Below are 14,203 nucleotides of genomic sequence, written 5' to 3'. Positions count from 1 at the left end.
AAAATGCACTACATTATAATAGAATAGAAGAACAGAATAGAATGTTTTTTTTATTCATGTAAACTTTTTAAAAGTGCTTATGAATAGTCAGGTTTAATTTACCACTGGTTCGGAATGCCGTTCCTACCGAGAAGAACCAGCAAGAAACTCGGCGGTTGCTCTTTTTAATTTTTCAATTTACAATGTTATTATACCGTACTATACAAGCCATTGCAGCCCCGTGCATTGCTGGAGCGAGTCAAATCCAAGCTTTTTTATCGTTTACATAGTCTGCGACTGTATAATATGCTTTTTTTAGAAAGAATCCAACCTTGTAATTCGTTAAGTCAAATTGCTGATAAGCTTTATCACCAACTCGGAACATTATAGTTCCACCCGCATGGTTAAATCGTGCGTAGGTATTTAAATTCCTCAGACCTTGAAATTCCCAAGGCCTAAACAATCAAGGCGCCTCAATAGCTCAACGGTTAAGGAGCGGACTGAATTCCGAAAAGTTTCCGATTCAAACCTCACTTGTTGCACTATTGTCGTACCATACTCCTAGCACAAGCTTTTCGCTTAGTTGGAGGGGGGAGGATTAGTCCAAGTAGAAAAAAATCAAGGGTATATTTTTCATTCCTTATACCAGCCTAAAAACTTCTACAGCTCGACATACGCAATCTCCTCCATGGATCATTAATCCTTTTGTCTGGTGGGAGGCTTCGGCCGTGGCTAGTTACCACCCTACCGGCAAAGCCGTGCCGCCAAGCGATTTAGCGTTCCGGTACGATGCCGTGTAGAAATCAAAGGGGTATGGGTTTAATAAAAACTGCCATACCCCTTTCAGGTGAGCCCGCTATCATCTTAGACTGCATCATCACTTACCATCAGGTGAGATTGCAGTCAAGGGCTAACTTGTATCTGATTTTTAACCGACTTCAAAAAAAGGAGGAGGTTCTCAATTCGTCGGAATCTTTTTTTTTTTTTTTTTTTTTTATGTATGTTCCCCGATTACTCGAAAACGCCTGGACCGATTTTGAAAATTCTTTTTTTGTTTGAAAGGGTATACTTCAAAGTTGGTCCCATTTCAATTTGGTGAAGATCTGATGAACATCTTCGAAGATAGATACTGGAACTCCTCAACGGATAAGAGTAAATTGCTCGCGATCAGTGTAATAGCTTAGTAAACAGTAGATTTTTAACCAGTCATAGCATAATTCTATGGGGCCACTAAAAATTGTGAAATAAAAAATTTTTACAAAAAAAATAAAAACCGACTTCGTTACACAAACACTAAAAATTGAAAAATAATTTAATTTATTACCGATTATATTATGTATACAAGAGTTAATATAGTTCCATAATAATATTTTTTGGGGTCGGTGCCAATGAGGTGCCATTGTGGAGTCCCATAAAAATATGAAGTCTAGACGATTCGCGCAGCTAAAGCTAATTGGCACCGGCACCAAAAAGTATTATTATGGAACTATATTAACTCTTGTATACATAATATAATCGGTAATAAATTAAATTATTTTTCAATTTTTAGTGTTTGTGTAACGAAGTCGGTTTTTATTTTTAAAAAAATGATTGTTTTGCCGTAAGTCGAGACTGAAATCTGTCTGCCACTTTTGGACTCTTGAGATCACTGTGACGTTACTCCAGCATACTTAGGGTTCCTGTCCGTCTTCAGGTTCAAGATCGATCCCACCCCATCGAGTGGTGCTATTCAAAAGAATTCTATATACCTAATACCTAATACGATATAAAAGGAAAGGGTGACTGACTGACTGACTGACTGACTGATCTATCAACGCACAGCTCAAACTACTGGACGGATCGGGCTGAAATTTGTCATGCAGATAGCTATTATGACGTAGGCATCCGCTAAGAAAGGATTTTTGGAAATTCAAGCCCCAAGGGGGTGCAATAGGGGTTTGAAAGTGTAGTTCACGCGGACGAAGTCGCGAGCATAAGCTAGTGTAGAATTAAAATCAAAGTTTCTTTTCCTGAATACTGTCACAAAGTTTTGTGACGCCTCCGTTACAAAGAGTTTATTAAGTAAGTATACCATATTATGTTGCATTCATATCATATGGCGTATAAAATCCGTTCTCGCTAATGAGTAAGATAGGAGATAAACGCACGAGAGTAGAAGAGATAAGTATCAACGAAAATGACCCAAATGTGGTAGGTTTAAGTTTTCACTTTAGACGTATAAGTAACGCAATCTACCTATCTCTTTTTATATGTAATCTGTATAATAATAAAATATAATAGAATATTTTACACATATTTGAAGTTTCAATTGAACCACCAATACACATAATACAGTATTCGACAATTAGTCAAATCAGTTGCTTTTTATCAAACGTCAAAACGCGCACTTAGTACTTATGCGATATTCTATGAAATACTGAAATGTGACGTCACATCATAATTATTTTTCGCTTACCTCTGCGCAATGGCACAGTATCTATAAGTAGGTACGCGACAGGTTGAGATGACAATCGGGGTTAGTATGACGCGGGGGGGACAGCCCGATCACCCGCATGTCCCCCGCGCTCGCCCGCAACGGGTTGGCGTAGGAGCTGTGCGGGTGTGCGTGGCGTCCCCATCCCGGTTGCCATCTCAACCTGTCGCAGGCTATAACTGCGTCAGCGTATTCACATTATCTTTATTTTCAACACAGTTTCGGAGAAATCTCAAGATATAGTTACTTATATCGGGTTTAATTACTGCTTTAATTGTAATTGTTGCCTTTCCAGCTTTGCTTAGGTGGAATTTCTGAGAATCCTGTCTTAGTTGGTGGTCTACGTCATAGAGAAAGCTTTCATGCAAAATATCAAGATGATATCAAGCTCTTCTAACTAATAACTCATTAACTCTATCCTACCTACTATAAGTGCCGCAAATTGCTATTGTGCTGGAACCATGTCTCATTTACATCGATAATGTCATTTTGACGTCAGCCGAAATAAAAATATACCATCAGCTCGAAACTTCAGTCTAGTGCCGACGTCACTAAAATGGTGGCCACGCGCATTAGCAATTTGCGGGACTTATAGCTATGTGATCGTAAATTGCTTTACTAGAAGAATGTAAGGATGTGATAGGGTGGATCAAGATTCATTTGAATTGGGACAACTTAAAAATAAAAATATTAATCAACATGTTAAAAATAACCGGTACGGTCAAGTACGAGTCGGTCTCGCACACGAAGGACTCCGTACTATCGTACAAGATTATGTACAATTACTTTTTGGGGTTCCGTACCTCAAAAGGATAAAAGCTTTTAATAAAATGAAGCCTTACAGGATCACTTCGTTATCTGTCTTCTATCTGTCTGTCTGCCCGTCTGTCCGTCTCTCCATCTGTCCGTCTGTCCGTACCTAAGAAAACCTATAAGGTTACCTATATACTTCCCGTTGACCTCCAATCGTGAAATTAAGCAGGTAGGTAGGTCTTATAGCACAAGTAAAGGAATAAATCCGAAAACCGTGGATTTTTGGTTACATCACCCAATCAATTAAAATGTTAATGAACAAAATAATTAGTATTTTCAATTTTCAAAGTAAGATAACTACCTATACCAAGTTGCGTATGATATGAAAGGGTTTTAGTTAGGTGCATGTATAGTCTAAATTCTAAAACAGATTTTCATTTATTCTATGCATAATAGTTTTTGGTATCCTAATAGTTTTTGTTATATCGTGCAAAATATCGAAAAAAAAACCCCCGAGTACGGAACCCTCGGTGTGAGAGTCTGACTTGCACTTGGCTGGTTTTTTAATTTATATGGCGGCTATTTTGAAATTTTTATTATAATTATTATGTTGCTATAACGGCAATAAAAATAACACTGTGAAAGTTTCAACTCTCTACCTATTACGGTTTATGAGATACAGCCCGCGGACAGAAAGACAGACAGATAGACGGACAGTGGAAGCTTAGTATAGGTATAAGGATCCCGTCGGTCCCTTCAGGAACCTTAACAAGTATAATATGAGAGATTGCCTGCTATCAGTGGCGTGCATAGAGGCATGAATGCACTGCTTACTCCAGTTGTAATAGCTCAATGCATATTTTTCATTATGACCTGCCAGTAAACAGGTTCCTACCTAACTAATGCTTACCCTGGCTTCAAACCCTGTGCACGCCACTGCCTGCTATTATCATATTTTACTGGGTATGTTTAATCCGCGACACGTCAAGGTGGCAATCGAGGTGTGAGGCGTGGGGACGCCCCGCACACGCACCCGCACGTCACCCGCGCTAGACCGGGTTAGCGCGAGGGCTGTGCGGGTATGCGGGGCGTTCCCTCCCCGATTGCCATCTCGACCTGTCGCGTACTATACGTGACTATCACAGTTCTTATACCATATACGGGCATACCACTTGCTACCTCTGCAGGTCAAGATGAACAAGAGACTTGAGTCTAGAGCTCGATAAGGCGCGACGGGCATTCTTGTTAAACATCACCTCCAAGGTAGGGCCATAAATCTAACTTACTTTAGAGTTTAACTATAAAAATCGTTGCAAAATAATTCAAGAGAACCACGTATTCCTACGTTATCTTTTTTCTCTATGTTTTAAAACTTTTAAAGGCAAAGCTTTCTTTGAATGCCAAAAATATTTTTTACGATAGCAGCTATTTTAATCAGTCTGATACATGACGCGTTTAAGCAAGCGTAGTGTAGGACGCCCTCCAGCACGATGGACCGACGATATAAAGAGGCTGGCGGGAAGTGGCTGGATGAGGAAGGCTGAGGACCGGGTGTGGTGGCGCCCTTTAGGGAAGGCCTATGTCCAACAGTGGACGTCCACAGGCTGATGATGATAATGATACCATGATAAGAAAATCCTGACCCCAAACTCTTGGACCTATAAAGTTGATTCTATTTGTACTTTAACCAAGAAATAAGGCCGGATTTTTCAAAATCTCCATGGGCTAGGAAAGTGAAACGACTTACATTTCCGCTAAGCCAAGTCGTGAGTGGTCGCTAGTATCTAATAAACTGAAGCAAGAAAACGTGCCTTGGTCTGAGAGGAAGCCTAAACTGAGTAACTTGGTATTCGAGAATGCAGAAGACAGAAATGCCGGTTTTGATGTTAAAGTGAAGTAAAAGTTTATAAAACAGGCGGCCTTATCGCTAAAATAGCGATCTCTTCCAGGCATCTTAGGGAAGAGCATTTATTAGAAACTAGCTTATGCTCGTGACTTCATCCACGTGGACCACACAAATTTCAAACCCCTATTTCACCCCCTTAGGACTTGAATTTTCAAAAATCCTTTCTTAGTGGATGCCTACGTCATAATAGCTATCTGCATACTTACCAAATTTCACCTCGATCCGTCCAGTAGTTTAAGCTGTGCGTGATAGATCAGTCAGCCAGTCAGTCACCTTTTCCTTTTATATATTTAGATTAAAAAAATTAAAATATTTTATGCTTACAAAAACCATCAAAGCTTTCGGGATGAACAAACTCGTGGTACTAAAATTGACTGAATATTGATAGAACACAATGGAGCGTGCTCACAGACCGTGATACAGGGTGTTAATTAAACATACGCAGTACCTGGCGGAAGTATACCAGCATAGCATTGTGAGTGGAAACGCTGATATGAAAGGCAGATAAGGACACCCCATTGTTCCCTGGTCTTCGTATCTCCTTGACTGTTAGCTTACGTGAGAATCGAACACAATCATATACCTGTAGTACACCTATACATGATTGTATACATGTATTAAAAGTTTCGAAAACCTTAATATATAAAATGACAAGGTGACTGACTGACTGACTGATCTATCAACGCACAGCTCGAAATACTAGACGTATCGGGCTGAAATTTGGCATGCAGCTAGCTATTATGACGTAAGCATCCGTTAAGAAAGGATTTTTGAAAATTCAACCCCTAAAGGGGTGAATTAGGGGGTTGAAATTTGCGTTGTCCACGCGGACAAAGCTGCGAGCATAAGCTAGTTTAATAATACGTTTTTTTTTACACGACGACAATTATTCTGCTAACTGTCCCAGCACATTTGCATCGAAGGCAAGCTCAGGTAGCACAAAAACAACTAAGTAGATTTTTCTACCAGGATTTTCTAAACAGTCGCGGAAGATGAAAACGATGCCTAAAGTATTATGCACATTAAGGTAAAAGCTTTCCAATTGAAGAGAAAACGCTGCATAATTATTATCTTAAAAGGAAGTAAGTTTTGAATCGCTTTGCTTATTTTCCCATGTCGGTAGACAGGTGTGCAGGCGATGGGTCGAAAGGTATATTATAAAAGTACTTCCCGCGTTGGAGCTCGTTTGCATTGCCTAACCATAGCTTTCAGACCTAGGACGCGTTTTGCCGGACATAACTACAGTGAAATCGCTGACTGGTTCTTTATACAAGGAATAAATTTAAGATACCAGTATTTAAAACCATTTAAGGGGTTCTTCAAATGTTTTTATTGGAACTTTACCCTCAAGGCACATATTGCAGTAAGTTAGACTGTATTTTCTATGAGGCCGCGAGTTATAATTTTGCCTTATACCTCGTAAAATGTAGTCTGGTTAAGCCGTATAGCTTCCTGATAATGAACTACAACTTGAAAGAAACCGCATTAGTGGAAATTTTTTGAAATAATACGCGTATGTGTAACACGCTCATTTTATAAAAGAGTAGGTACATGACATTTTCAAACGTCTAAATATGCTTTTGTGTGAAATAATACAATTAACATGCCCTGATTAAAAATTCCATCAAGCCAAACCTGAGATTTGACCTGTTGGATTTGAACTGGATTAGGATTTGGCCGCCTGTAACTTTTCGGAGTTATGTGCTTTTGAGCAATTAAATATCGCTTATTTTAGGTAAACAGCTTGACACTCAAGGAAAACATCGAGAGAGTGCATGCGTGAGAGTTCTTTATAAAGGTACGTGAGACTTGCCAATCCGCACTTGGCTTGCGTCGTGGCCTATGGCTAACCTTTCTCATTCTGAAGGAGACCTGTGCTCGGCAGTAGGCCGGCTATAGTGATGGTGGTTGGATTTGACATAGTGCAGCAAGAAATCAATTTTAAACTGCTGCTCCCTGGCAGTAGTTACGATATGAATCAAAGAAATCTGAAAGGTAATTCAGGCTCTTACTTTACGGTAGCTGCTGGATATATTTTAAAGGAACATTTATTTTTTCAGATACAAGTTAGCCATTGACTTCAGTCTCACCTGCGAGAAAATTTTGTCTACGCATTTACTCGTCTTATTTCTATGAAGAAACACGCGATAATGGGTAGACAAAATTTTCTCGCGGGGCGCATGTTAGGCCCTCTGATGCAGTCTAAGATGGAAGCGGGTTAACCTGGAAGGGAAATGGCTGTTTTTATTAAATCCCCACGCCTTTGGTTTCTACACGGCATCGCTACGGCACGGTTTTGCCGGTAGGGTGGTAACTAGCTGCAGCCGAAACTTCCCACCAGACCAGACCAGAAATTTAGAAATTAATAAGACAACAGCGCTTACCACTGCGCGAAGGAGGTCATCAAATCGACAATCAATCAATCAGCCTGTTTGAATCCACTGCTAGATAATATAAGCCTTCCCAAGAGCGCGCCAGTACACACGGTAAAGGGACAATGGAAACAGATAAAACACAGGTAGGTACTCCCTGCATAATGGGGAAGGGCACATCGTTTGAAGGCTAGTCAAGCGTTACGCAACATCCGGGAGTAAATGTCAAATGCAGGGGTTACGGCGCGACGTTGTGACCATAGTTTCAAATTGGACGGCAATTTAATTGCAATACTCTAAAGTTGACTTGCAAATAGTGCGGGGGATTCCAACATCAATGGTATAGCATCGCCTTTTCAGTTTCAGAAGTAAGCACTGTGGTCTTATTATACGTATTCGTATTCCATTCCATCGCACTGCCGCATTTAGAGGTTCATTTACGTACTCCGCCACTAAATGTTGGAATAATATCCCCCCTCCAATAAGGAATTTAAAAAGTAAATTTTCATTCAAAACTAAATTGAAAAAATTCCTCTTGGATAAACAGGTAGAATTTCAGGATCATGTGGCGGAGTACTCTTTTTTGTAACAAGATTTAGGCTACATCATAGGTATACCGTATACATGTACATAGATGTGTCCAATTATATATATAAGTAAGTATAATATGTGTGAATTTGTATATATTATTAACATATAGAATAGATAGATGAGATAAGTACAATTAAAATAATTCCGTGGCGCCACCCGAATCAGGGTTCCTACTGAAAACCAGCGCTGTATGTTTTGTACTTGTGCAAGACATATGGCATTTATGCTGAGTAGGGACCTTTTTTTTTCGGGTTGTGCCACACATGACATACTTTATTCCGGCGCTTCTTCTACTTGAGGTCTTTTGACTTTACTACTCAAGTATTAGAGGCGCCGGGATAACCTAACCAGGTCTAGCTGGTAATGTGTGGTACAGCCTTAAAAAATAAACGTTTTTCTTTCTTTCTTCTTTCTTTCTTTTCTTTCTTATTAGTGGGAGTTCCCGGGTTTGAATCCTGGCAGGGGTTTGGAATTTTATAATTTCTAAATACCTGGTCTGGTCTGGTGGAAGGCTACGGCCGTGACTAGTTAGTTAGCTAGTGACCACCCTACCGGAAAAACCGTGCCGCCAAGCGATTTAGCGTTCCGGTACGATGCCGTGTAGAAACCAAAGGGACATGGGTTTAATAAAAACTGCCATACCCCTTCCAGGTTAGCCCGCTTCCATCTTAGAATGCATCATCAATTACCACCACGTGAGATTGAAGCCGCAGGCGGTCTAGAATAGTAAATCGTAATTTTGTCAGTTGTTCTATCTTATACAGATACGGTAATGCCCCGCATACTACTATGTCAGAAATTGTCTCGCAAGTCTCAACAACAACTCAACAAAACTTCACACTAACATACAAACATTAACTTTTAATTATAAGATTATCTTAAGTATAATATAAATATTTCTGTTCATTTTTCAATTTTTCATAAAATTATTTTAAAAAATACACAAGTACGTAAAATTATCTGTTCATTCAAGAACTCGGTAGTATCCACATTTCTCTAACACTCCTCGATTATAATACGTTCAGTATTATAATACCTATTATATGAATATATTATACCTAACAGCTATGAGTAGAGTAACCTTATTTTATATCGGCCAACTCATGCGCAACACTTGTATAATTTTAGCCAATTCTCTGAATTCTGTGTTCTGGAACATTTTTTAGTCTCATACTTATTACAAATTATTGTCATCTCTTTCAGCAATCAGTAGTCTCTTTTATACCAATAATAAGTCTTTTGTTAGCGCTAATGATTTTAAGTTATTAGGAAAATTTTGTTTCGCAAAATAACTACATATTATAGTCCTTTTCTATTTCAGTAGTAATAAATCCGCTAGTGGCAATGGGCAGGGCATATAGTCGTGAAACCGATAGACGTTGGGGTCTCAAGGTGCTGGAATGGCGACCTCGCACCGGAAGACGCAGCAACGATGTCAGACGAGTCGCCGGGAGTCGCTAGATTCAGGCGGCGCAAGATGGTGGCGTGTGGAAGTCCCTACAAGAGACCTATGTCCAGCAGTGGACGTCTATCGATTGATGATGATGATGATGAAATCAGCCTGTTTGCGTCCACTGCTGGATATAGGCCTTGCCAAGAGCGCGTTTCACACACGGTCTTCCGCCTTCCTCATTCGCTACCTCCACAACTGCTACCAGAGTCGGGAATAGCAGGGTGTATAGGGGAATAAGGGTAGCAGGGCAATGTTGGTACTCGTAGTTGGTACTGTTCATTGAGAGTAATGCCCATACCACTGATCTATCAACGCACAGCTCAAACGAATAGACGGATCGAGCTGAAATTTGGCATAAAGATAGTATGACGTAGGCATCCGCTAAGAAAGGATTTTTGAACATTCAACGCCTAAAGGGATGAAGTAGGGGTTTGAAATTTGCGTAGTTCACGCAGACGAAGCCGCGAGCATAAGCTAGTCTGCTAATAAAATAAAAGAAGACGATCGATACCCATATATAAATGTAGTATGAAAATACTCGTACCATAAAAACGCTAAGTACGTTGTTTTTTTTTTTTTATAGACTAGCGCTTGGCTGCATCAGGCCTGGTGGCAAGTGATGATGCACTTTGTAGGTACTTACTACACAAACTCATTGCTCTGTGTTACGAATGGTTCGTTCCTGATCTCTATATTATAATATTGATACATAAACCTACCTGGCAAGTTTAAATGTTTGATAAGGCATCGTTTGACTATCAATCCGTCTATAATTTTTTGAGATTCACACGGAATTTTTTATCATATTACCTATATACCTACTATTGACATTTTTGTGAAGATAAAATTTAGAGATATCACTAGCCCAGCTTTGTACGTATAAGTACGAGTATCCTATATTTTCAACTAACAATTATTGTATAACTAGCTGATTAGGTTTTTTAAAAATCCCGTGGGAACTCTTTGATTTTCCGGGATAAAAAGTAGCCTATGTCACTCTCCAGGTCTTTATCAATATCCATGCAAAAAATCACGTCAATCAATTGCACCGTGTTGCGACGTGATTGAAGGACAAACCAACAAACCAACAAACAAACACACTTTCGCATTAACATATAATAAGGGTACTGATATATACCTTATATACCTATCCAGTCACCCGCACTGGGTTAGCGCGGTGACTGCGCGAGTGCGTGGCGTTCTTTCCCGATTGCCATTTCAACCTGTCGCATACTATATTTACAGTACGCGGCAGAAAGTAATGTATATCAGCCTTTAGAATGACATTTCGGCCTTGTAGAGCGTTATCTCTGTCACTCATTCCTATATGACGTTTTATCGGTTTCAATGACAGAGACAACGCTCTACAAATCTGCTATCTCCTACTAAAGATCGATGTACATTACTTTCGGCCGCGTACTGTACGCTATAAGTAACGAAACGTCATTTCAACGCTGCACGATGCGAACTCAATACTTTGACCAATTATTGCTATCTATTTGGGATATTTTGGGATTTATTTTTACTATTTTAATCAAATTACATCTAACGAAAACTATGAGACAATTTTACCTGCGGAAGTAACTTATCAAGCATTGTCTTACATAACAGTGATAGTCAGGATTTTGAGTTTACCACATATCCATTTTAGAATAATAAATTAATTATATTACTTTTATTTAAACGGGAAAAGGAAACGGTAAAACTAATGTTATGAACTGGTCACTGTTCCTTAATATTAGTTGTTACCTACAATCTAGTTTTACGACTTTCATTCATACAAAATTGTAATAAATAAAGAGTGAGTTAATATCCGTTGTGTTATAAATTATTCCGCAACATTTATTTACTTGCCGATAATATAATACCGTCAAATCACGTAATTATTGTACCTACGTAGACATTCGCAGATACCAAATACCTACAACAATTAGTCGATCATACGCTGTGTGAAATTCTAACAAAAAACTACTGCCTAAGTCATTTAAATATGATGATTAATTCTCTTTGATGAGTAGTTAGGTCGCAACGAGCCGCTGAATTTAGGCGGCGCAAGACCGTGGCGTGTGGAAGAGACCTATGAACTATCGATGAATAATGATGATGATGAATAGTTAGGTATGTCAGTAAAATATTCAAAGTAGGTAACCCAACAAAATAATTAGAAGGAGTATAAACCACGGTTTTACATGATTAAAATAATAAAAATTTAAATAATTCTACATAAAAAGTCTCTAAATCCAAAGATTTACATGAATTTATGTGCATACCTAATATTGTTATGGAAGTAAGTAGCCAGTTATGGAAGTAACTAGTAAGTAGGTAACTAGGTAGAAGATAAAAACGACAGCTTTGTATAACAACATTGAGTAATATAATATAATGTATTATTTATACATTACTTAATTCGATGGTAACAATTAGGTATATGCTAGAAAAAAGTTAAATACCATAATATCGTTACTTATACAACATACTATAAACCATAATATGTTGTCTTATTAGCATTACCAAAATATGTGATAATTAAGTCACCTACAAATCACAGGCTGCAAAACAAATTAATATTTCAATGGAGTGCGCCATATTACGAAGATTGCAACTTGCATATTAATATTCATTGATCATCACTGCAATAAGTGGGTAACTACGAAACATAACAAAACAAAAGGTGTTTAAGATTAGTAAGTAGACAAGTATTAAATTATATACTTAATTAAAAAATGTCTTCACCACGGCTTATAATAATGTAGTTTAATGTGCTAACTATTAATTATTATTATAAATACTTAGGTGCTTAGCACTTTCACTGACACTAGTAATAGGTACCCATTCTCGTTTAGTTCTCGACTTGTTACACAAAAATTAACTTCAAAATAATGTAGGTAATCCTAGTTAAAAGGTTATCATGCCACTTACTGTTTACCTACGTATTAAACATTAAAAAAAATAACCCCTAATAATTTAGTAACATTATAAATGAGAAAGTTTGGATGTTTATTACCTACTCCTTAACACCACAACGACTGAACAAATTCGGCTCTCTGTTTGAATTTAGCAATCTTTGAATGAAGATAGGTTAAAGGTACCCATAATTAACACATCAGCTACTTTTTATCCCGGAAAATTAAGGAGCGAATGAAGTCACAGGTATCATCTAAAAGAATATAAAACTATTTATTTAAATTAGTAAGAGCAAATAGTAAATACTCACATTATTCAGCATTTCTTGTTTGTCAGCTGTTGGGCGCAATTTCAAAACATTATCCTGCCTCGGTCCAGATATCGAGGATCTGGAGATGTATCTGTTGGAAAGCCTCCTCGCAAAATTGCTTTTGAAATCCTCACATCGCATAATAGATTCGACTGGTCTCCCGAATTCATAGTCTAACGTGTCTTGAGACTGCGAAAACATGATGAATTCGAAACCGGCGCCGGTGTTTTCAAACACAAGTTCATTGACGGATAAATTGAATCAGGTATAAAGTTGTAAAAGTCTACACGACCGAGAACCGTCGGAGTAAACATTATACTAAAGGTACGTGTGTGAAGTGTGAACTCTCAAACTCTGAATCAGTTGCACACACCTGCCGGCTTGAAGGAAAGATTTTAGAATCCCTATCTACCAAACAAATTCTATCACTATCAGTATTTTATTCAGGGTTTGCAATAGCACAGCACTTTATTTTAAATAGCTGACTAAACATGGGGGAAAAATAGAATTTGAAAATGTATTTTAAATCTTGAAACTCAAAGCGCCATCTGTTGCTACAACAATAAACTAGATGTAGAAAAGTAAACTCAGTGATTGCAAGAACTACGGACTTGTCTATCAAAGACCAATTAAATCGTCTTCCTACCGCTAGAGAGAGATGCTCTTATTAGAGCTTAATTTTAAATAACAATAATAATAATTTATTTCATCGAGATTTCGTCAAATGATTATTATCTTTGAAAACATAACTATAATTATTGTCACTTTCTCAAGTAATTTTACAATCATAATAAAACTTATCTGACCAAAATGGACAAACTTAAAAACAAACAAAATAATATGGTACTTATATAAAATAGGTCCACATGATCCATGGATAATAAACATAATATAAACCAAGATATAAAGGCTCCCCCACACAGGCGCGTTATTATAGGTCGATAATATCGCATGCGTTATTGCGATATCTGTTTTCAGTACATTTTGTATTAGGATGGTCATGTAGTTACACACTGCTGCGATAATACATCCTACTTCCATTGCGGCGTTATTATCGCTGCAGTGTGTAACTACATGACCATCCTAATACAAAATGTACTGAAAACAGATATCGCAATAACGCATGCGATATTATCGACCTATAATAACGCGCCTGTGTGGGGCAGCCTTAAACGCAAAAAAGCGGCTTTAAAAATGACAAAAAAATGATGCTTCCCTTCATTGTCAACCTCGTTGTCAACCATTTGACATTTTAACATCAAAAAGTGTTTATGGTTTGGGAAAAAATTGTGTTTGTGAAAAATTATAAAAATCAAACAATATGCCATAGGAACAAAGTATAACCCAATAACATCCTCAATAAAAAAACATGTTCCTTCTCGTTTCATAAACACTAGGTAAGCTGCACTAAAATTTTATATATTTTATTATTCCATTTCATACATTTCTGTATAAAACTTTC

General features: G+C 37.9%; 1 protein-coding gene across 1 annotated transcript in view; it reads right to left on the bottom strand.

Annotated features, from left to right (window-relative positions):
- Positions 1-13,070, bottom strand: part of LOC117995590 (uncharacterized) — a 38,546-nt gene extending 25,476 nt beyond the window's left edge. Inside the window, exon 1 of the mRNA XM_034983574.2 lies at positions 12,742-13,070. Coding sequence (XP_034839465.1) covers positions 12,742-12,942 — 201 coding nt within the window. The 5' untranslated portion in view covers positions 12,943-13,070. The remainder of the gene's footprint in view (positions 1-12,741) is intronic.
- Positions 13,071-14,203: the final 1,133 nt, after the last annotated feature.

This window comes from Maniola hyperantus, chromosome Z (assembly GCF_902806685.2).
Source record: "Maniola hyperantus chromosome Z, iAphHyp1.2, whole genome shotgun sequence".
In the NCBI taxonomy this organism is placed as follows: domain Eukaryota; kingdom Metazoa; phylum Arthropoda; class Insecta; order Lepidoptera; family Nymphalidae; genus Maniola; species Maniola hyperantus.
This window is presented reverse-complemented; position numbering and strand designations above follow the sequence as displayed.